Raw genomic sequence first — 25,073 nt, 5'->3', positions numbered from 1 at the left:
CTTCTTCTGTTTCCCATTTTAGAAAGTTAATACAAGGAGGGGAGGATTTCTGGCCCCCCGCTCCCGTCCCCTCTAGTCGCTTTCTACGACACGCGAGGAGTACGTGGGAAGTATTCTTTCACCCCTATCCCCAGGGATAATATACATATATATATATACATACACACACACACACACACACACACACACACACACACACACACACACACACATACGCACATATACACACACACACACACACACACACACACACACACACACACATATACATACATATGAAAAATGTAAGAAACAATTTAGAAAACTAAAACTTTTAGCTTGAAATGAACGAAAAACTGAATGTCACACAATGGTTCAACCTCTGGCTATGGAAAAGGAAATGCACAATTTATCCACACAAACGTCAATAGCAGTTCTCATCAATTTAACCACTATATCAATAAGCTTCAATGTCTAAGCTACATTTTTCTCCAATTTTCACTATTTTCTTGTCAAAACACCATGTATGAAAACTATCACTCCAGTAATACAACTATAAACATTTACTTCCCCTTTAAAAAAGTTCTGGGGAAGTCTGTCTCGATACACTGCGGGAAACTCTACCACCTGGCGAGGTTTGTGTTGCAATGGTTCCCGATTCACAAACGTAGTAGCATCACTGGTGGGCCAAGGTAGTTCCGTTTGCGAAGAGGCGCTTTATATGATGTCTTGACACACGATGATCTTAACGAGGTGATGATAGAGGTCCAGTGGAAGTGTTGTTCAGCGATGGGCAATTTCCTTGCCATGCTGAAGGACCATGCTGAAGAGGTGAAGTGTGACGTGGTTCGCGTGGTGTTGCAGTGTATCAGGAAGATCTGGCAGCCAGACAAGCAAACACACACACACACACACATATATATATATATATATATATATATATATATATATATATATATATATATATATATATATATATTTTTTTTTTTTTTTTTTTTTTTTTCAAACTATTCGCCATTTCCCGCATTAGCGAGGTAGCGTTAAGAAGAGAGGACTGGGCCTTTGAGGGAATACCCTCACCTGGCCCAATTCTCTGTTCCTTCTTTTGGGAAAAAAAAAAAAAAAAACGAGAGGGGAGGATTTCCAGCCCCCCGCTCCCTCCCCTTTTAGTCGCCTTCTACGACACGCAGGGAATACGTGGGAAGTACTCTTAATCCCCTATATATATATATATATATATATATATATATATATATATATATATATATATATATATATATATATATGTGTGTGTGTATCTGGCTGCCAGATCTTCCTGATACACACACACACACACACATATATATATATATATATATATATATATATATATATATATATATATATATATATATATATATATATATATATATATATATATATATATCATATTTATTTAGTTATTTTATTTTATTATACTTTGTCGCTGTCTCCCGCGTTTGCGAGGTAGCGCAAGGAAACAGACGAAAGAAATGGCCCAACCCACCCCCATACACATGTATATACATACGTCCACACACGCAAATATACATACCTACACAGCTTTCCATGGTTTACCCCAGCCGCTTCACATGCCTTGATTCAATCCACTGACAGCACGTCAACCCCGGTATACCACATCGCTCCAATTCACTCTATTCCTTGCCCTCCTTTCACCCTCCTGCATGTTCAGGCCCCGATCACACAAAATCTTTTTCACTCCATCTTTCCACCTCCAATTTGGTCTCCCTCTTCTCCTCGTTCCCTCCACCTCCGACACATATATCCTCTTGGTCAATCTTTCCTCACTCATTCTCTCCATGTGCCCAAACCACTTCAAAACACCCTCTTCTGCTCTCTCAACCACGCTCTTTTTATTTCCACACATCTCTCTTACCCTTACGTTACTCACTCGATCAAACCACCTCACACCACACATTGTCCTCAAACATCTCATTTCCAGCACATCCATCCTCCTGCGCACAACTCTATCCATAGCCCACGCCTCGCAACCATACAACATTGTTGGAACCACTATTCCTTCAAACATACCCATTTTTGCTTTCCGAGATAATGTTCTCGACTTCCACACATTCTTCAAGGCCCCCAGAATTTTCGCCCCCTCCCCCACCCTATGATCCACTTCCGCTTCCATGGTTCCATCCGCTGCCAGATCCACTCCCAGATATCTAAAACACTTCACTTCCTCCAGTTTTTCTCCATTCAAACTCACCTCCCAATTGACTTGACCCTCAACCCTACTGTACCTAATAACCTTGTTCTTATTCACATTTACTCTTAACTTTCTTCTTCCACACACTTTACCAAACTCAGTCAACAGCTTCTGCAGTTTCTCACATGAATCAGCCACCAGCGCTGTATCATCAGCGAACAACAACTGACTCACTTCCCAAGCTCTCTCATCCCCAACAGACTTCATACTTGCCCCTCTTTCCAAAACTCTTGCATTTACCTCCCTAACAACCCCATCCATAAACAAATTAAACAACCATGGAGACATCACACACCCCTGCCGCAAACCTACATTCACTGAGAACCAATCACTTTCCTCTCTTCCTACACGTACACATGCCTTACATCCTCGATAAAAACTCTTCACTGCTTCTAACAACTTTCCTCCCACACCATATATTCTTAATACCTTCCACAGAGCATCTCTATCAACCCTATCATATGCCTTCTCCAGATCCATAAATGCTACATACAAATCCATTTGCTTTTCTAAGTATTTCTCACATACATTCTTCAAAGCAAACACCTGATCCACACATCCTCTACCACTTCTGAAACCACACTGCTCTTCCCCAATCTGATGCTCTGTACATGCCTTCACCCTCTCAATCAATACCCTCCCATATAATTTACCAGGAATACTCAACAAACTTATACCTCTGTAATTTGAGCACTCACTCTTATCCCCTTTGCCTTTGTACAATATATATATATATATATATATATATATATATATATATATATATATATATATATATATATATATATATATATATATTCTTTTTTTTCTTTTAAACTATTTGCCATTTCCCGCGTTAGCGAGGTAGCGTTAAGAACAGAGGACTGGGCCTTTTTTGGAATATCCTCACCTGGCCCCTTCAGTTCCTTCTTTTGGAAAATTAAAAAAAAAAACGAGAGGGGAGGATATCCAGCCCCCCGCTCCCTCCCCTTTTAGTCGCCTTCTACGACACGCAGGGAATACGTGGGAAGTATTCTTAATCCCCTATCCCCAGGGAGACTTTTGGATGTTAATGTTAATGTGCTGAGAGGTGCAACTGGAGGGATGTCTGATCATTATCTTGTGGAGGCTAAGGTGAAGATTTGTATGGGTTTCCAGAAAAGAAGAGTGAATGTTGGGGTGAAGAGGGTGGTGAGAGTAAGTGAGCTTGGGAAGGAGACTTGTGTGAGGAAGTACCAGGAGAGACTGAGTGCAGAATGGAAAAAGGTGAGAACAATGGAAGTAAGGGGAGTGGGGGAGGAATGGGATGTATTTAGGGAATCAGTGATGGATTGCGCAAAAGATGCTTGTAGCATGAGAAGAGTGGGAGGTGGGTTGATTAGAAAGGGTAGTGAGTCGTGGGATGAAGAAGTAAGAGTATTAGTGAAAGAGAAGAGAGAGGCATTTGGACGATTTTTGCAGGGAAAAAATGAAATTGAGTGGGAGACGTATAAAAGAAAGAGACAGGAGGTCAAGAGAAAGGTGCAAGAGGTGAAAAAAAGGGCAAATGAGAGTTGGGGTGAGAGAGTATCATTAAATTTTAGGGAGAATAAAAAGATGTTCTGGAAGGAGGTAAATAAAGTGCGTAAGACAAGGGAGCAAATGGGAACTTAAGTGAAGGGCGCAAATGGGGAGGTGATAACAAGTAGTGGTGATGTGAGGAGATGGAGTGAGTATTTTGAAGGTTTATTGAATGTGTTTGATGATAGAGTGGCAGATATAGGGTGTTTTGGTCGAGTTGGTGTGCAAAGTGCGAGGGTTAGGGAAAATGATTTGGTAAACAGAGAAGAGGTAGTAAAAGCTTTGCGGAAGATGAAAGCAGGCAAGGCAGCAGGTTTGGATGGTATTGCAGTGGAATCTATTAAAAAAGGGGGTGACTGTATTGTTGACTGGTTGGTAAGGTTATTTAATGTATGTATGACTCATGGTGAGGTGCCTGAGGATTGGCGGAATGCGTGCATAGTGCCATTGTACAAGGGCAAAGGGAATAAGAGTGAGTGCTCAAATTACAGAGGTATAAGTTTGTTGAGCATTCCTGGCAAATTATATGGGAGGGTATTGATTGAGAGGGTGAAGGCATGCACAGAGCATCAGATTGGGGAAGAGCAGTGTGGTTTCAGAAGTGGTAGAGGATGTGTGGATCAGGTGTTTGCTTTGAAGAATGTATGTGAGAAATACTTAGAAAAGCAAATGGATTTGTATGTAGCATTTATGGATCTGGAGAAGGCATATGATAGAGTTGATAGAGATGCTCTGTGGAAGGTATTAAGAATATATGGTGTGGGAGGCAAGTTGTTAGAAGCAGTGAAAAGTTTTTATCGAGGATGTAAGGCATGTGTACGTGTAGGAAGAGAGGAAAGTGATTGGTTCTCAGTGAATGTAGGTTTGCGGCAGGGGTGTGTGATGTCTCCATGGTTGTTTAATTTGTTTATGGATGGGGTTGTTAGGGAGGTGAATGCAAGAGTTTTGGAAAGAGGGGCAAGGATGAAGTCTGTTGGGGATGAGAGAGCTTGGGAAGTGAGTCAGTTGTTGTTCGCTGATGATACAGCGCTGGTGGCTGATTCATGTGAGAAACTGCAGAAGCTGTTGACTGAGTTTGGTAAAGTGTGTGAAAGAAGAAAGTTAAGAGTAAATGTGAATAAGAGCAAGGTTATTAGGTACAGTAGGGTTGAGGGTCAAGTCAATTGGGAGGTGAGTTTGAATGGAGAAAAACTGGAGGAAGTGAAGTGTTTTAGATATCTGGGAGTGGATCTGGCAGCGGATGGAACCATGGAAGCGGAAGTGGATCATAGGGTGGGGGAGGGGGCGAAATTCTGGGGGCCTTGAAGAATGTGTGGAAGTCGAGAACATTATCTCGGAAAGCAAAAATGGGTATGTTTGAAGGAATAGTGGTTTCAACAATGTTGTATGGTTGCGAGGCGTGGACTATGGATAGAGTTGTGCGCAGGAGGATGGATGTGCTGGAAATGAGATGTTTGAGGACAATGTGTGGTGTGAGGTGGTTTGATCGAGTAAGTAGCGTAAGGGTAAGAGAGATGTGTGGAAATAAAAAGAGCGTGGTTGAGAGAGCAGAAGAGGGTGTTTTGAAATGGTTTGGTCACATGGAGAGAATGAGTGAGGAAAGATTGACCAAGAGGATATATGTGTCGGAGGTGGAGGGAACGAGGAGAAGTGGGAGACCAAATTGGAGGTGGAAAGATGGAGTGAAAAAGATTTTGTGTGATCGGGGCCTGAACATGCAGGAGGGTGAAAGGAGGGCAAGGAATAGAGTGAATTGGAGCGATATATTATACCGGGGTTGACGTGCTGTCAGTGGATTGAATCAAGGCATGTGAAGCGTCTGGGGTAAACCATGGAAAGCTATGTAGGTATGTATATTTGCGTGTGTGGACGTATGTATATACATGTGTATGGGGGTGGGTTGGGCCATTTCTTTCGTCTGTTTCCTTGCGCTACCTCGCAAACGCGGGAGACAGCGAGAAAGCAAAAAAAAAAAAAAAATATATATATATATATATATATATATAGGGGATAGGGGAGAAAGAATACTTCCCACGTATTCCCTGCGTGTCGTAGAAGGCGACTAAAAGGGAAGGGAGCGGGTGGCTGGAAATCCTCCCCTCTCGTTTTTTTTTTTTTTTTTTTTTAATTTTCCAAAAGAAGGAACAGAGAAGGGGGCCAGGTGAGGATATTCCCTCTAAGGCCCAGTCCTCTGTTGATAACGCTACCTCGCTAATGCGGGAAATGGCGAATAGTACGAAAAAAAAGAAAAGAATATATATATATATATATATATATATATTTGATTTGGTAAACAGAGAAGAGGTAGTAAAAGCTTTGCGGAAGATGAAAGCCGGCAAGGCAGCAGGTTTGGATGGTATTGCAGTGGAATCTATTAAAAAAGGGGGTGACTGTATTGTTGACTGGTTGGTAAGGTTATTTAATGTATGTATGACTCATGGTGAGGTGCCTGAGGATTGGCGGAATGCGTGCATAGTGCCATTGTACAAAGGCAAAGGGGATAAGAGTGAGTGCTCAAATTACAGAGGTATAAGTTTGTTGAGTATTCCTGGTAAATTATATGGGAGGGTATTGATTGAGAGGGTGAAGGCATGTACAGAGCATCAGATTGGGGAAGAGCAGTGCGGTTTCAGAAGTGGTAGAGGATGTGTGGATCAGGTGTTTGCTTTGAAGAATGTATGTGAGAAATACTTAGAAAAGCAAATGGATTTGTATGTAGCATTTATGGATCTGGAGAAGGCATATGATAGAGTTGATAGAGATGCTCTGTGGAAGGTATTAAGAATATATGGTGTGGGAGGCAAGTTGTTAGAAGCAGTGAAAAGTTTTTATCGAGGATGTAAGGCATGTGTACGTGTAGGAAGAGAGGAAAGTGATTGGTTCTCAGTGAATGTAGGTTTGCGGCAGGGGTGTGTGATGTCTCCATGGTTGTTTAATTTGTTTATGGATGGGGTTGTTAGGGAGGTAAATGCAAGAGTCCTGGAAAGAGGGGCAAGTATGAAGTCTGTTGGGGATGAGAGAGCTTGGGAAGTGAGTCAGTTGTTGTTCGCTGATGATACAGCGCTGGTGGCTGATTCATGTGAGAAACTGCAGAAGCTGGTGACTGAGTTTGGTAAAGTGTGTGGAAGAAGAAAGTTAGGAGTAAATGTGAATAAGAGCAAGGTTATTAGGTACAGTAGGGTTGAGGGTCAAGTCAGTTGGGAGGTGAGTTTGAATGGAGAAAGACTGGAGGAAGTGAAGTGTTTTAGATATCTGGGAGTGGATCTGTCAGCGGATGGAACCATGGAAGCGGAAGTGGATCATAGGGTGGGGGAGGGGGCGAAAATTTTGGGAGCCTTGAAAAATGTGTGGAAGTCGAGAACAGTATCTCGGAAAGCAAAAATGGGTATGTTTGAAGGAATAGTGGTTCCAACAATGTTGTATGGTTGCGAGGCGTGGGCTATGGATAGAGTTGTGCGCAGGAGGATGGATGTGCTGGAAATGAGATGTTTGAGGACAATGTGTGGTGTGAGGTGGTTTGATCGAGTAAGTAACGTAAGGGTAAGAGAGATGTGTGGAAATAAAAAGAGCGTGGTTGAGAGAGCAGAAGAGGGTGTTTTGAAATGGTTTGGTCACATGGAGAGAATGAGTGAGGAAAGATTGACCAAGAGGATATATGTGTCGGAGGTGGAGGGAACGAGGAGAAGAGGGAGACCAAATTGGAGGTGGAAAGATGGAGTGAAAAAGATTTTGTGTGATCGGGGCCTGAACATGCAGGAGGGTGTAAGGAGGGCAAGGAATAGAGTGAATTGGAGCGATGTGGTATACAGGGGTTGACGTGCTGTCAGTGGAGTGAATCAAGGCATGTGAAGCGTCTGGGGTAAACCATGGAAAGCTGTGTAGGTATGTATATTTGCGTGTGTGGACGTGTGTATGTACATGTGTATGGGGGGGGGGTTGGGCCATTTCTTTCGTCTGTTTCCTTGCGCTACCTCGCAAACGCGGGAGACAGCGACAAAGTATAAAAAAAAAAAAAAAAAAAAAAAAAATATATATATATATATATATATATATATATATATATATATATATATATATATATATATATATATATATGAATAGGAAACCTTGTGCAGGTGAATGTTTATTTTTATTTGTGTCTTGTAAGTATATAATTATTAAAAGGGTATCAGGTTAAGCGCTCTTGAAACATTATTGGAAAACCTTCAGAGTTTAGGTGTGTGTGTATGTGTTCTTTACGATATCATTCTGTAATTTCTAGCGGTTATATATTAGAAATATCTTTGCTTTTCATTTTTTGAATAATTGAAATGATCTAATCTATTCATAGTATATTTAGAGTTAGAGCATGTTATTTTTAAAACTCATAAACATACTTGCGCAATCGTAAGACTTTGTCAACATGGCACTGGGCAGTAGAGGAGTAGCTCGAGTTCTTGCCAAATTAAAGTCATCAGTAGAAGAGGGAAGATATTATGAAGCTCATCAAATGTACAGAACGTTGTACTTCAGGTTTGTCTCTTGAAAATAAGTGATTTTTTTTCTTCTTCATTCAGTTAGAGTGGTCAAGTTGGCATTTGTTCTCTTAAGGTTAGGTTTTCCCAGAGATGGAAAACTTGCGTCACTGATAATATTTATGGCTAAGGTAGGAAACCATTACCAAGGAATGAGTGTTATGTACTCACATTTGTAGAAGACAATGCAATGGAAGGTTCCTGAATAAGTCATAACCACATTGATTTTAGTGTTTCTTAAGCTTATACTGTTGGACGAGTGTCCCGTTTATGCTTATAGGATAATGTTGAGTGTGAGTGTCCTGTTTAAGCTTATAGGATTATGTTGTACGAGTGTCATTTATAAGCTTATAGGAAAATGTTGTATGATAGTGTCCTACTTTAGCTTACAGGATAATGTTGGATGAGAGTGTCCTGCTTAAGCTTACAGGATAATGTTGGACTAGTGTCCTGCTTAAGCTTACAGGATGATGTTGGACAAGAGTGTCCTGCTTAAGCTTACAGGATAATGTAGGACAAGAGTGTCCTGCTTAAGCTTACAGGATGATGATGGACGAGAGTGGCCTGCTTAAGCTTACAGGATGATGTTGGATGAAAATGGCCTGCTTAAGCTTACAGGATGATGTTGGACGAGTGTCCTGCTTAAGCTTACAGGATAATGTTGGACGAGTGTCCTGCTTAAGCTTACAGGATGTTGGACGAGAGTGTCCTGCTAAAGCTTACAGGATAGTGTTGGATGAGAATGTCCTGTTTAAGCTTATAGGATTATGTTGGACGAGTGTCCTTTATAAGCTTATAGGATAATGTTGTGTGATAGTGTCCTACTTAAGCTTACAGGATAATGTTGGATGAGAGTGGCCTGCTTAAGCTTACAGGATAATGTTGGATGAGAGTCAAAATGGTGTAGTAATTGATGTACTTTACATGGTTTTAATCAACTTCTCAGTAATATAGCAAGAACTGTATTTGATATTTTTCCAAAATGGTGTTTGTAAGAGTTTCAGGCTTTTTCTGAAATGTGAAATGCTAGACAGAAATGAAGTTATTGCTGTAGGGGCACCTCAGAAGTAACGTGGATTTGGATGATTAACTCATCAGCAGACTCTTACTTTAATATGTGATTTAAATTGGCACTTCATCATTTGGAGTAATATTTTGTACAGTGATAAACATTTGATAATGAGGGAAAGATATGATGATTAGGGAATATGTGCAGTTTAAGGTAAAACTCCAATTTAACTTTACATTCTTATTAGATGTGGATGTTGAGTGATTATGTTTTGCAGTACTAGTTTTTCAAGAATGCTCTTGTTGCAAATAAAAATTAGGAGCAATGTTTTTATCATTATATAACATAAGATATGGCGACAGTTGTAAGAGGTATGTATAACAGGGAAAATGTAGGGTTAATATTATTGTAAATATTAACATTGTAGGAAAATTAGGGTGAAGTATAGTTTTGTTCTGCACTGGTAGTTTAGTTGTTGAGGATCCACATGAGCATTATAGTTTACTGAATGATATTTAAGAAGGCAATAGTAGAGAGAATTATGTGTATTGGAAAATATCAAAGTTGATGGGTAAAACATGTAAAAAAAAGTCAACAGAACTTCAAAAACTTCACCCAATCACACTTACTAGCTAAATAGTAGAAATACACAATGTTGAATTCCTGTACATCTGGGGATCATAGGCCAACTTGCTGTCTCAGTTTATTGACCTTTGTTTCCATTTGCTAAGGTACTCTTTAGTAGTTTTGACTGGTATATTTCAACTAGAATGGTGGATATTGGCTAACTGTTAGGGAGGCTGATTTGAGTGAGAGGCTGCAGAAGTTGGTGACTGAGTTTAGAAGAGTGAGTGACTGAGTTTAGAAGAGTGAGTGAAAGAGAAAGCGGAGAGTAAATGAATAAGAGCAAGGTTGTTAGGTTCAGCAGGGTTGAAGGACAAGTTACTTGATATGTAAGTTTGAATGTAGAAAAATTTGAGGAAGTGAAATGTTTTAGATAGGGAGTGGACTTGGCACCGAATGGAACCATGGATGTGAAAGTGAGTCATAGGGTGGGGGAGAGGGCTAAGGTTTCTGGTAGTGATGAAGTCTGTGTGAAAAGAGAGAATATTATCTTGGAGGGCAAAAATAAGTATGTGTGAAGAAATAGGAGTTCCAACAATATTATGTGCATACGAGGCATGAGCTGTAGATAAGGTTGTGCAGAGGAGGGTCTGTGTGAAATGAAATGTTTGAGGACAATATGTGGTGTAAGGTGGTTTGATCGAGTAAGTAATTTAAGGTTGAGATGTGTGGAAATAAAAAGGTTGGGAGAGCAGAAGAGGGTGTGTTGAAATGGTTTGGACTATGAGTAAGGCTTTTGACAGAGTACCTCGTGAGCACATGGCATCAGGGTTGAGAATTTAATTGGATTAGGGCATGGCTCTGACAGAAAACAAGAGGGTATGCATCATTGGAGTTACATTGGAGTGGGGCAATGTAGCAATGGTGTTCCTCAGGGGTCACTCTTGGAACCGCACTTCTTCTTTATATATAGTAATGATATGGATATGGGAATAACGAGCTACTTGAATAAATTTGTTGATGTTACAAAAATAATGGCCACAATTGACTCAGATGAAAAATCATTGAATTTGCAGAGGGACTTAGATTATCAGAATGGGCATGTACATGGAAAATGGAATTGAACATAGATAAATGCAGAACATTACGTGTGGGTAAAGACAGGAACACTGACTACAAACTGGACAATATTACTATTGGCAAAACAGAATGCAAAAGAGATTTAGGTGTACTGGTGAGCAAGGATCTTAGGCTGAGACAACAATGTATTAAAAGTGTGTAATAAGGGTAACAGGATGTTAGGGTTCATTAATAGGACTGTTAGGAATGAAACTCCTAGAGTATTATTGCAACTTTATCTTTCATTGGTAAGACCACGTTTGGATTACGTGATACTGTTTTGGGCTCCATACTGTGCAGTTAATATAGATTGTTTAGAGAGAGTACAAAGACAAATGACAAGAATGATCCCTGGAATTAGAAACCTCACTTATGAAGAAAGGTTAAAAAGACTGAATTTACACTCACTTAAGAGGAGGAGGGCTAAAGGGGATATGATTGAAATCTTTAGATAGGTGAAGGGCATTAATAGAGTTCTTAGAATTGCGCCACCAGATAGGGCTAGAAATGATGGATTTAGATTAGAAAAAATATATTCAGGTCAGATGGGGGTGTTCAGAAATAGGGTAGTAGATTTATGGAACAAGCTGCCAAGTACAGTAGTGGAAGCCAAGTCTTTAGGTAGCTTTAAATGAAGGTTGGATGTGTTTATGAGTTCAGGCAGTTGGTTGTAGGTTGGAGAGAGACTCAGTACCTGCCTAGCATGGGGCAATAGGCCTCTTGTGGTGTTCTCGCTAATTATTCTCGTATGAAAGGTTGACAGAGAGGATATATGTGTCAGAAGTGGAAAGAAGGAGAACTGGGAGACCAAATTGGGTATGGAAGGATGGTGTGAAAATTTTTTGAGCAATCGGGGCCTGAACATGTAGGAGGGTGAAAGTCATGCAGGGAATAGAGTGAAAGGAACGATGTGGTGTACTGGGGTCAATTGCCAACTGTAGACTTAACCAGGGCTTGTGAAATGTCCATAGTTAACCATGTAAATGTCTTGGGCCTGGATGTGGATAAGGAGCTGTGGTTTTGTTGCATTGCACATAATAGTTTGAGAATGAGTGGGAGTGGATGTGGCCTCTCTTCATATGTTTCCTGGCACTACCTTGGTGATGCAGGGGGCAGTTATTAGGTGGAGGGTAAGAAAAGAGAATGTATATGCTATCTTTTTCATTTCCTTCAGGCATTTATGCTGTTTCCTGTATATGTAAGTATATATGCATGTATGGGCGTTTATGTATATACATGTGTATGTGGGTGGGTTGGGTCTTTCCTCATGTATTTCCTTGTGGTACCTTGCTGACGCGGGAGACAGCGTTTAAGTAATATATATATATATTTTTATTCATTATACTTTGTCGCTGTCTCCCGCGTTAGCGAGGTAGCGCAAGGAAACAGACCAAAGAATGGCCCAACCCATCCACATACACATGTATATACACACACGTCCACACACGTAAATATCCATACCTATACATCTCAACGTATACACTTATATACACACACAGACATATACATATATACACATGAACAAAATTCATACTGTCTGCCTTTATTCATTCCCATCGCCACCCCGCCACACATGAAATAACAACCCTCTCCCCCCGCATGTGTGCGAGGTAGCGCCAGGAAAAGACAACAAAGGCCACATTCGTTCACACTCAGCCTTTAGCTGTCATTTATAATGCACTGAAACCACAGCTCCCTTTCCACATCCAGGCCCCACAGAACTTTCCATGGTTTACCCCCGACGCTTCACACGCCCTGGTTCAATCCATTGACAGCACATCGACCCCGGTATACCACATCGTTCCAATTCACTCTATTCCGTGCATGCCTGTCACCCTCCTGCATGTTTAGGCCCTGAGCACTTCAAATCTTTTCACTCCATCTTTCCACCTTCAATTTGGTCTCCCACTTCTCCTCATTCCCCCCCACCTCTGACACATATATCCTCTTTGGCAATCTTTCTTCACTCATTCTCTCCATGTGACCAAACCATTTCAAAACACCCTCTACTGCTCTCTCAACCACACTCTTTTTATTACCACACATCCCTCTTTCCCTATTATTACTTACTCGATCAAACTACCTCACACCACATATTGTCCTCAAACATCTCATTTCCAGCACATCCACCCTCCTCCACACAGCTCTATCTATAGCCCATGCCTCACAACAACATATCATTGTTGGAACCACTATTCCCTCAAACCCATTTTTGCTTTCCGAGATAATGTTCTCGACTTCCACACACACTTCAACGCTGCCAGAGCTTTCGCCCCCTCCCCCACCCTATGTTTCACTTCCGCTTCCATTGTTCCATCCGCTGCCAAATCCACTCCCAGATATCTAAAACACTTCACTTCCTCCAGTTTTTCTCCATTCAAACTAACCTCCCAATTGACTTGTCCCTCAACCCTACTGTACCTAATAACATTGCTCTTATTCACATTTACTCTCAGCTTTCTTCTTTCACACACTTTACCAAACTCAGTCACCAGCTTCTGCAATTTCTCACAAGAATCAGCCACCAGTGCTGTATCATCAGCGAACAACAACTGACTCTCTTCCCAAGCTCTCTCATCCACAACAGACTGGATACTTGCCCCTCTTTCCAAAACTCTTGCTTTCACCAACCTAACAACCTCATCCATAAACAAATTAAACAACCATGGAGACATCACACACCCTTGCCGCAAACCAGCATTCACTGAGAACCAATCACTTTCCTCTCTTCATACACGTACACATGCCCTACATCCTCGATAAAAACTTTTCACTACTTCTAACAACTTGCCTCCCACCCCATATACTCTTAATACCTTCCACAGAGCATCTCTATCAACTCTATCATATGCCTTCTCGAGATCCATAAATGCTACAAACAAATCCATTTGCTTTTCTAAGTATGTCTCATATACTTTCTTCAAAGCAAACACCTGATCCACACATCCTCTACCACTTCTGAAACCACACTGCTCTTCCCCAATCTGATGCTCTGTACATGCCTTCACCCTCTCAATCAATACCCTCCCATATAATTTACCAGGAATACTCAACAAACTTATACCTCTGTAATTTGAGCTCTCACTCTTATCCCCTTTGCCTTTGTACAGTGGCACTATGCAAGCATTCCACCAATCCTCAGGCACCTCACCATGAATCATACATACATTAAATAATCTTACCAACCAGTCAACAATACAGTCACCCCCTTTTTTAATAAATTCCACTGCAATACCATCCAAACCTGCTGCCTTGCTGGCTTTCATCTTCTGCAAAGCTTTTACTACCTCCTCTCTGTTTACCAAATCATTTTCCCTAACCCTCTCACTTTGCACACCACCTCGACCAAAACACCCTATATCTGCCACTCTATCATCAAACACATTCAACAAACCTTCAAAATACTCACTCCATCTCCTTCTCACATCACCACTACTTGTTATCACCTCCCCATTAGCCCCCTTCACTGAAGTTCCCATTTGCTCCCTTGTCTTACGCACTTTATTTACCTCCTCCCAAAACATCTTTTTATTCTCCCTAAAATTTAATGATACTCTCTCACCCCAACTCTCATTTCCCTCTTTTTCACCTCTTGCACCTTTCTCTTGACCTCCTGCCTCTTTCTTTTATACATCTCCCACTCATTTGCATTCTTTCCCTGCAAAAATCGTCCAAATGCCTCTTTCTTCTCTTTCACTAGTAATCTTACTTCTTCATCCCACCACTCATTATCCTTTCTAATCAACCCACCTCCCACACTTCTCATGCCACAAGCATCTTTTGCGCCAGGCATCACTGCTTCCCTAAATACATCCCATTCCTCCCCCACTCCCCTTACCTCCTTTGTTCTCACTTTTTCCATTCTGTACTCAGTCTCTCCTGGTACTTCCTCACACAAGTCTCCTTCCCAAGCTCACTTACTCTCACCACCCTCTTCACCCCAACATTCACTCTTCTTTTCTGAAAACCCCTACAAGTCATCACCTTAGCCTCCACAAGATAATGATCAGACATCCCTCCAGTTGCACCTCTCAGCACATTAACATCCAAGAGTCTCTCTTTCGCGCGCCTGTCAATTAACACATAATCCAATAACGCTCTCTGGCCATCTCTCTTACTTACATACGTATACTTATGTATATCTCGCTTTTTAAATCAGGTATTCCCAATCACCAGTCCTTTTATATATATGTATATAGATTGACCAAGATCATATATGTGTCGGAGGTGGAGGGAACGAGGAGAAGTGGGAGAGCAAATTGGAGGTGGAAAGATGGAGTGAAAAAGATTTTGAGTGATCGGGGCCTGAACATGCAGGAGGGTGAAAGGCGGGCAAGGAATAGTGTGAATTGGATCGATGTGGTATACCGGGGTCGATGTGCTGTCAATGGATTGAATCAGGGCATGTGAAGCGTCTGGGGTAAACCATGGAAAGTTATGTGGGGCCTGGATATGGAAAGGGAGCTGTGGTTTCGGGCATTATTACATAACAGCTAGAGACTGAGTGTGAACGAATGGGGCCTTTGTTGTCTTTTCCTAGTGCTACCACGCACATATGAGGGGGGAGGGGGATGGTATTCCATGTGTGGCGAGGTGGCGATGGGAATGAATAAAGGCAGACAGTGTGAATTGTGTGCATGGATATATATGTGTGTGTCTGTGTGTGTGTATATATGTGTACATTGAGATGTATAGGTATGTATATTTGCATGTGTGGAAGTGTATGTATATACATTGTGTATAGGGGTGGGTTGGGCCATTTCTTTCGTCTGTTTCCTTGCGCTACCTCGCAAACGCGGGAGACAGCGACAAAGCAAAATAAAAATAATATATATATATATATATATATATATATATATATATATATATATATATATATATATATATATATATTTTTTTTTTTTTTTTTATACTTTGTCGCTGTCTCCCGCGTTTGCGAGGTAGCGCAAGGAAACAGACGAAAGAAATGGCCCAACCCTCCCCATACACATGTACATACACACGTCCACACACGCAAATATACATACCTACACAGCTTTCCATGGTTTACCCCAGACGCTTCACATGCCTTGATTCAATCCACTGACAGCACGTCAACCCCTGTATACCACATCGCTCCAATTCACTCTATTCCTTGCCCTCCTTTCACCCTCCTGCATGTTCAGGCCCCGATCACACAAAATCCTTTTCACTCCATCTTTCCACCTCCAATTTGGTCTCCCTCTTCTCCTCGTTCCCTCCACCTCCGACACATATATCCTCTTGGTCAATCTTTCCTCACTCATTCTCTCCATGTGCCCAAACCATTTCAAAACACCCTCTTCTGCTCTCTCAACCACGCTCTTTTTATTTCCACACATCTCTCTTACCCTTACGTTACTTACTCGATCAAACCACCTCACACCACATATTGTCCTCAAACATGTCATTTCCAACATATCCACCTTCCTGCGCACAACTCTATCCATAGCCCACGCCTCGCAACCATACAACATTGTTGGTACCACTATTTCTTCAAACATAGCCATTTTTGCTTTCAGAGATAATGTTCTCGACTTCACACATTCTTCAAGGCTCCTAGGATTTTCGCCCCCTCCCCCACCCTATGATTCACTTCCGCTTCCATGGTTCCATCCACTCCCAGATCCACTCCCAGATATCTAAAACACTTTACTTCCTCCAGTTTTTCTCCATTCAAACTTACCTCCCAATTGACTTGACCCTTAACCCTACTGAACCTAATAACCTAGCTCTTATTCACATTTACTCTTAACTTTCCTCTTTCACACACTTTACCAAACTCAGTCACCAGCTTCTGCAGTTTCTCACATGAATCATCCACCAGCGCTGTATCATCAGCAAACAACAACTGACTCACTTCCCAAGCTCTCTCATCCCCAACAGACTTCATACTTGCCCCTCTTTCCATGCTTGCCCCTGGGGATAGGGGAGAAAGAATACTTCCCATGCATTCCTCACGTGCCATAGAAGGCGACTAAAGAGGACGGGAGTGGGGGGCCAGAAACCCTCCCCTCCTTGTATTTTGACTTTCTAAAAGGGGAAACAGAAGAAGGAGTCACGTGGGGAGTGCTCATCCTCCTCGAAGGTTCAGATTGGGGTGTCTAAATGTGTGTGGATGTAACCAAGATGAGAAAAAAGGAGAGGTAGGTAGTATGATTGAGGAAAGGATCCTGGTTGTTTTGGCACTGAGTGAAACGAAGCTCAAGGGTAAAGGGGAAGAGTGGTTTGGGAATGTCTTAGGAGCAAAGTCAGGGGTTAGTGAGAGGACAAGAGCAAGAGAGGGAGTAGCACTACTCCTGAAACAGGAGTTGTGGGAGTATGTGATAGAGTGTAAGAAAGTAAACTCTAGATTGATATGGGTAAAACTGAAAGTTGATGGAGAGAGATGGGTGATTATTGGTGCATATGCACCTGGGTATGAGAAGAAAGATCATGAGAGGCAAGTGTTTTGGGAGCAGCTGAATGAGTGTGTTAGTGGTTTCGATGCACAAGACCAGGTTATAGTGATGGGTGATTTGAATGCAAAGGTGAGTAATGTGGCAGTTGAGGGAATAATTGGTATACATGGGGTGTTCAGTGTTGTAAATGGAAATGGTGAAGAGCTTGTAGATTTATGTGCTGAAAAAGGACTGGTGATTGGGAATACCTGGTTTAAAAAGCGAGATATACATAATTATACGTATGTAAGTAGGAGAGATGACCAGAGAGCGTTACTGGATTACGTGTTAATTGATAGACGCACGAAAGAGAGACTTTTGGATGCTAATGTGCTGAGAGGTGCAGCTGGAGGGATGTCTGATCATTATCTTGTGGAGGCGAAGGTGATGACTTGTAGGGGTTTTCAGAAAAGAAGAGAGAATGTTGGGGTGAAGAGAGTGGTGAAAGTAAGTGAGTTTGGGAAGGAGACTCATGTGAGGAAGTACCAGGAGAGACTGAGTACAGAATGGAAAAAGGTGAGAACAAAGGAGGTAAGGGGAGTGGGGGAGGAATGGGATGCATTTAGGGAAGCAGTGATGGCTTGCGCAAAAGATGCTTGTGGCATGAGAAGTGTGGGAGGTGGGTTGATTAGAAAGGATAATGAGTGGTGGGTTGAAGAAATAAGATTGTTATTGAAAGAGAAGAGAGAGGCATTTGGACGATTTTTGCTGTTATTGAAAAAGAAGAGAGAGGCATTTGGATGATTTTTGCAGGGGAAAAATGCAAATGAGTGGGAGATGTATAAAAGAAAGAGGCAGGAGGTCAAGAGAAAGGTGCAAGAGGTGAAAAAGAGGGCAAATGAGAGTTGGGGTGAGAGAGTATCATTAAATTTTAGGGAGAATAAAAAGATGTTTTGGGAGGAGGTAAATAAAGTGCGTAAGACAAGGGATCAAATGGGAACTTCAGTGAAGGGGGCAAATGGGGAGGTGATAACAAGTAGTGGTGATGTGAGAAGAAGTGAGTATTTTGAAGGTTTGTTGAATGTGTTTGATGATAGAGTGGGAGATATAGGGTGTTTTGGTCGAGGTGGTGTGCAAAGTGAGAGGGTTAGGGAAAATGATTTGGTAAACAGAGAAGAGGTAGTAAAAGCTTTGCGGAAGATGAAAGCCGGCAAGGCAGCAGGTTTGGATGGTATTGCAGTGGAATTTATTAAAAGAGGGGGTGACTGTATTGTTGACTGGTTGGTAAGGTTATTTAATGTATGTATGATTCATGGTGAGGTGCCTGAGGATTGGCGGAATGCTTGCATAGTGCCATTGTACAAAGGCAAAGGGGATAAGAGTGAGTGCTCAAATTACAGAGGTATAAGTTTGTTGAGTATTTCTGGTAAATTATATGGGAGGGTATTGATTGAGAGGGTTAAAGCATGTACAGAGCATCAGATTGGGGAAGAGCAGTGTGGTTTCAGAAGTGGTAGAGGATGTGTGGATCAGGTGTTTGCTTTGAAGAATTTATGTGAGAAATACTTAGAAAAGCGAATGGGTTTGTATGTAGCATTTATGGATCTGGAGAAGGCATATGATAAGAGTTGATAGAGATGCTCTGTGGAAGGTATTGAGAATATATGGTGTAGGAGGCAGGTTGTTAGAAGCAGTGAAAAGTTTTTGTCGAGGATGTAGGGCATGTGTACGTGTAGAAAGAGAGGAAAGTGATTGGTTCTCAGTGACTGTAGGTTTGCGACAAGGGTGTGTGATGTCTCCATGGTTGTTTAATTTGTTTATGGATGGGGTTGTTAGGGAGGTGAACACAAGAGTTTTGGAAAGAGGGGCAAGTATGCAGTATGTTGTGGATGAGAGAGCTTGGGAAGTGAGTCAGTTGTTGATCGCTGATGATACAGCGCTGGTGGCTGATTCATGTGAGAAACTGCAGAAGCTGGTGACTGAGTTTGGTAAAGTGTGTGAAAGAGGAAAGTTAAGAGTAAATGTGAATAAGAGCAAGGTTATTAGGTACAGTAGGGTTAAGGGTCAAGTCAACTGGGAGGTAAGTTTGAATGGAGAAAAACTGGAGGAAGTAAAGTGTTTTAGATATCTGGGAGTGGATCTGGCAGCGGATGGAACCATGGAAGTGGAAGTGAATCATAGGGTGGGGGAGGGGGCGAAAATCCTGGGAGCCTTGAAGAATGTATGAAGTCGAGAACATTATCTCGGAAAGCAAAAATGGCTATGTTTGAAGGAATAGTGGCTCCAACGATGTTGTATGGTTGCGAGGTGTAGGCTATGGATAGAGTTGTGCGCAGGAGGATGGATGTGGTGGAAATGAGATGTTTGAAGACAATATGTGGTTTGAGGTGGTTTGATCGAGTAAGTAATGTAGGGGAAGAGAGATGTGTGGAAATAAAAAAAGCGTGTTTGAGAGAGCAGAAGAGGGTGTTTTGAAATGGTTTGGTCTCATGGAGAGAATGAGTGAGGAAAGATTGACCAAGAGGATATATGTGTCAGATGTGGAGGGAATGAGAAGTGGGAGACCAAATTGGAGGTGGAAAGATGGAGTGAAAAAGATTTTGAGTGATTGGGGCCTGAACATGCAGGAGGGTGAAAGGCGTGCAAGGAATAGAGTGAACTGGAACAATGTGGTATACCGGGGTCGACGTGCTGTCAATGGATTGAAGCAGGGCATGTGAAGCGTCTGGGGTAAACCGTGGAATGTTCTGTGGGGCCTGGATGTGGAAAGGGAGCTGTGTTTTCGCGCATTATTCCATGACAGCTAGAGACTGAGTGTGAACGAATGGGGCCTTTGTTGTCTTTTCCTGGTGCTACCTCACACATATGAGGGGGAGGGGGTTGTTATTCCATTTGTGGCGAATTGGCGATGGGAATAAATAAAGGCAGACAGTATGAATTATGTACATGTGTATATATGTATATGTCTGTGTGTTTATATATATGTGTACATTGAAATGTATAGGTATGTATATTTGTGTGTGTGGACGTGTATGTATATACATGTTTATATGGGTGGGATTGGCTATTCTTTCGTCTGCTTCCTTGTGCTACCTCGCTAATGCGGCAGACAGTGACAAAGCAAAATAAATAAAATAAATAAATATATATATATATATATATATATATATATATATATATATATATATATATATATATATATATATATATATATGTATATATATATATTTATTTATTTTATTTATTTTGCTTTGTTGCTGTCTGCCGCATTAGCGAGGCATCACAAGGAAGCAGACGAAAGAATAGCCCATCCCATCCATATAAACATGTATATGCATACATGTCCACACACGCAAATATATATATTATTGACTGGTTGGTAAGGTTATTTAATGTATGTATGACTCATGGTGAGGTGCCTGAGGATTGGCGGAATGCGTGCATAGTGCCTTTGTACAAAGGCAAAGGGGATAAGAGTGAGTGCTCAAATTACAGAGGTATAAGTTTGTTGAGTATTCCTGGTAAATTATATGGGAGGGTATTGATTGAGAGGGTGAAGGCATGTACAGAGCATCAGATTGGGGAAGAGCAGTGTGGTTTCAGAAGTGGTAGAGGATGTGTGGATCAGGTGTTTGCTTTGAAGAATGTATTTGAGAAATACTTAGAAAAGCAAATGGATTTGTATGGAGCATATGGATCTGGAGAAGGCATATGATAGAGTTGATAGAGATGCTCTGTGGAAGGTATTAAGAATATATGGTGTGGGAGGCAAGTTGTTAGAAGCACTGAAAAGTTTTTATCGAGGATGTAAGGCATGTGTACGTGTAGGAAGAGAGGAAAGTGATTGGTTCTCAGTGAATGTAGGTTTGTGGCAGGGGTGTGTGATGTCTCCATGGTTGTTTAATTTGTTTATGGATGGGGTTGTTAGGGAGGTGAATGCAAGAGTTTTGGAAAGAGGGGCAAGTATGAAGTCTGTTGGGGATGAGAGAGCTTGGGAAGTGAGTCAGTTGTTGTTCGCTGATGATACAGCGCTGGTGGCTGATTCATGTGAGAAACTGCAGAAGCTGGTGACTGAGTTTGGTAAAGTGTGTGAAAGAAGAAAGTTAAGAGTAAATGTGAATAAGAGCAAGGTTATTAGGTACGGTAGGGTTGAGGGTCAAGTCAATTTGGAGGTATGTTTGAATGGAGAAAAATTGGAGGAAGTAAAGTGTTTTAGATATTTGGGAGTGGATCTGGCAGCGGATGGAACCATGGAAGCGGACGTGAATCATAGGGTGGGGGAGGGGGTGAAAACCCTGGGAGCCTTGAAGAATGTGTGGAAGTCGAGAACATTATCTTGGAAAGCAAAAATGGTTATGTTTGAAGGAATAGTGGTTCCAACAATGTTGTATGGTTGCGAGGCGTGGGCTATGGATAGAGTTGTGCGCAGGATGATGGATGTGGTGGAAATGAGATGTTTGAGGACAATGTGTGGTGTGAGGTGGTTTGATTGAGTAAGTAACGTACGGGTAAGAGAGATGTGTGGAAATAAAAAGAGCGTGGTTGAGAGAGCAGAAGAGGGTGTTTTGAACTGGTTTGGGCACATGGAGAGAATGAGTGAGGAAAGATTGACCAAGAGGATATATGTGTCGGAGGTGGAGGGAACGAGGAGAAGTGGGAGACCAAATTGGAGGTGGAAAGATGGAGTGAAAAAGATTTTGTGTGATCGAGGCCTGAAGATGCAGGAGGGTGAAAGGAGGGCAAGGAATAGAGTGAATTGGATCGATGTGGTATACTGGGGTCGACATGCTCACTTACTCTCACCACCCTCTTCACCCCCAACATTCACTCTTCTTTTCTGAAAACCCATACAAAGTCATCACCTTAGCCTCCACAAGATAATGATCAGACATCCCTCCAGTTGCACCTCTCAGCACATTAACATCCAAGAGTCTCTCTTTCGCGCGCCTGTCGATTAACACATAATCCAATAACGCTCTCTGGCCATCTCTCTTACTTACATACGTATACTTATGTATATCTCGCTTTTTAAATCAGGTATTCCCAATCACCAGTCCTTTTATATATATGTATATAGATTGACCAAGATCATATATGTGTCGGAGGTGGAGGGAACGAGGAGAAGTGGGAGAGCAAATTGGAGGTGGAAAGATGGAGTGAAAAAGATTTTGAGTGATCGGGGCCTGAACATGCAGGAGGGTGAAAGGCGGGCAAGGAATAGTGTGAATTGGATCGATGTGGTATACCGGGGTCGATGTGCTGTCAATGGATTGAATCAGGGCATGTGAAGCGTCTGGGGTAAACCATGGAAAGTTATGTGGGGCCTGGATATGGAAAGGGAGCTGTGGTTTCGGGCATTATTACATAACAGCTAGAGACTGAGTGTGAACGAATGGGGCCTTTGTTGTCTTTTCCTAGTGCTACCACGCACATATGAGGGGGGAGGGGATGATATTCCATAATTGCGAGGTGGCGATGGGAATGAATAAAGGCAGACAGTGTGAATTGTGTGCATGGATATATTGGGGTTATATATATGTGTACATTGAGATGTATAGGTATGTATATTTGCGTGTGTGGACGTGTAAGTATATACATTGTGTATGGGGGTGGGTTGGGCCATTTCTTTCGTCTGTTTCCTTGCGCTACCTTGCAAACGCGGGAGACAGCAACAAAGCAAAATAAATGAATATAATAAATATATATATATTTTTTTTCTTTTTTTGCTTTGTCGCTGTCTCCCGCGTTTGCGAGGTTGCTCAAGGAAACAGACGAAAGAAATGGCCCAACCCAGCCCCATACACATGTATATACATACGTCCCCACACGCAAATACACATACCTACACAGCTTTCCATGGTTTACCCCAGACGCTTCACATGCCTTGATTCAATCCACTGACATCACGTCAACCCTGATATACCACATCGCTCCAATTCACTCTATTCTTTGCCCTCCTTTCACCCTCCTGCATGTTCAGGCCCCGATCACACAAAATCTTTTCACTCCATCTTTCCACCTCCAATTTGGTCTCCCTCTTCTCCTCGTTCCCTCCACCTCCGACACATATATCCTCTTGGTCAATCTTTCCTCACTCATTCTCTCCATGTGCCCAAACCATTTCAAAACACCCTCTTCTGCTCTCTCAACCACGCTCTTTTTATTTCCACACATCTCTCTTACCCTTACGTTACTTACTCGATCAAACCACCTCACACCACATATTGTCCTCAAACATGTCATTTCCAACATATCCACCTTCCTGCGCACAACTCTATCCATAGCCCACGCCTCGCAACCATACAACATTGTTGGTACCACTATTTCTTCAAACATAGCCATTTTTGCTTTCAGAGATAATGTTCTCGACTTCACACATTCTTCAAGGCTCCTAGGATTTTCGCCCCCTCCCCCACCCTATGATTCACTTCCGCTTCCATGGTTCCATCCACTCCCAGATCCACTCCCAGATATCTAAAACACTTTACTTCCTCCAGTTTTTCTCCATTCAAACTTACCTCCCAATTGACTTGACCCTTAACCCTACTGAACCTAATAACCTAGCTCTTATTCACATTTACTCTTAACTTTCCTCTTTCACACACTTTACCAAACTCAGTCACCAGCTTCTGCAGTTTCTCACATGAATCATCCACCAGCGCTGTATCATCAGCAAACAACAACTGACTCACTTCCCAAGCTCTCTCATCCCCAACAGACTTCATACTTGCCCCTCTTTCCATGCTTGCCCCTGGGGATAGGGGAGAAAGAATACTTCCCATGCATTCCTCACGTGCCATAGAAGGCGACTAAAGAGGACGGGAGTGGGGGGCCAGAAACCCTCCCCTCCTTGTATTTTGACTTTCTAAAAGGGGAAACAGAAGAAGGAGTCACGTGGGGAGTGCTCATCCTCCTCGAAGGTTCAGATTGGGGTGTCTAAATGTGTGTGGATGTAACCAAGATGAGAAAAAAGGAGAGGTAGGTAGTATGATTGAGGAAAGGATCCTGGTTGTTTTGGCACTGAGTGAAACGAAGCTCAAGGGTAAAGGGGAAGAGTGGTTTGGGAATGTCTTAGGAGCAAAGTCAGGGGTTAGTGAGAGGACAAGAGCAAGAGAGGGAGTAGCACTACTCCTGAAACAGGAGTTGTGGGAGTATGTGATAGAGTGTAAGAAAGTAAACTCTAGATTGATATGGGTAAAACTGAAAGTTGATGGAGAGAGATGGGTGATTATTGGTGCATATGCACCTGGGTATGAGAAGAAAGATCATGAGAGGCAAGTGTTTTGGGAGCAGCTGAATGAGTGTGTTAGTGGTTTCGATGCACAAGACCAGGTTATAGTGATGGGTGATTTGAATGCAAAGGTGAGTAATGTGGCAGTTGAGGGAATAATTGGTATACATGGGGTGTTCAGTGTTGTAAATGGAAATGGTGAAGAGCTTGTAGATTTATGTGCTGAAAAAGGACTGGTGATTGGGAATACCTGGTTTAAAAAGCGAGATATACATAAGTATACGTATGTAAGTAGGAGAGATGACCAGAGAGCGTTACTGGATTACGTGTTAATTGATAGACGCACGAAAGAGAGACTTTTGGATGCTAATGTGCTGAGAGGTGCAGCTGGAGGGATGTCTGATCATTATCTTGTGGAGGCGAAGGTGATGACTTGTAGGGGTTTTCAGAAAAGAAGAGAGAATGTTGG

The 25,073-nt window shown here is 42.0% G+C and overlaps 1 protein-coding gene across 2 annotated transcripts in view; it reads left to right on the top strand.

Moving 5' to 3' along the window:
- Positions 1-8,149: 8,149 nt before the first annotated feature.
- LOC139750714 (Golgi to ER traffic protein 4 homolog) overlaps positions 8,150-25,073 on the top strand; it is a 259,236-nt gene continuing 242,312 nt past the window's right edge. For both annotated transcript variants that reach the window (XM_071665388.1, XM_071665387.1), the window contains exon 1: positions 8,150-8,281. In XM_071665388.1, coding sequence (XP_071521489.1) covers positions 8,172-8,281 — 110 coding nt within the window. In that variant the 5' untranslated portion in view covers positions 8,150-8,171. The remainder of the gene's footprint in view (positions 8,282-25,073) is intronic.

The sequence above is a fragment of the Panulirus ornatus genome, chromosome 10, assembly GCF_036320965.1.
Source record: "Panulirus ornatus isolate Po-2019 chromosome 10, ASM3632096v1, whole genome shotgun sequence".
NCBI lineage: Eukaryota > Metazoa > Arthropoda > Malacostraca > Decapoda > Palinuridae > Panulirus > Panulirus ornatus.
The sequence above is the reverse complement of the archived record's forward strand: the minus strand, read 5'-3'. Positions and strand labels throughout refer to the sequence as shown.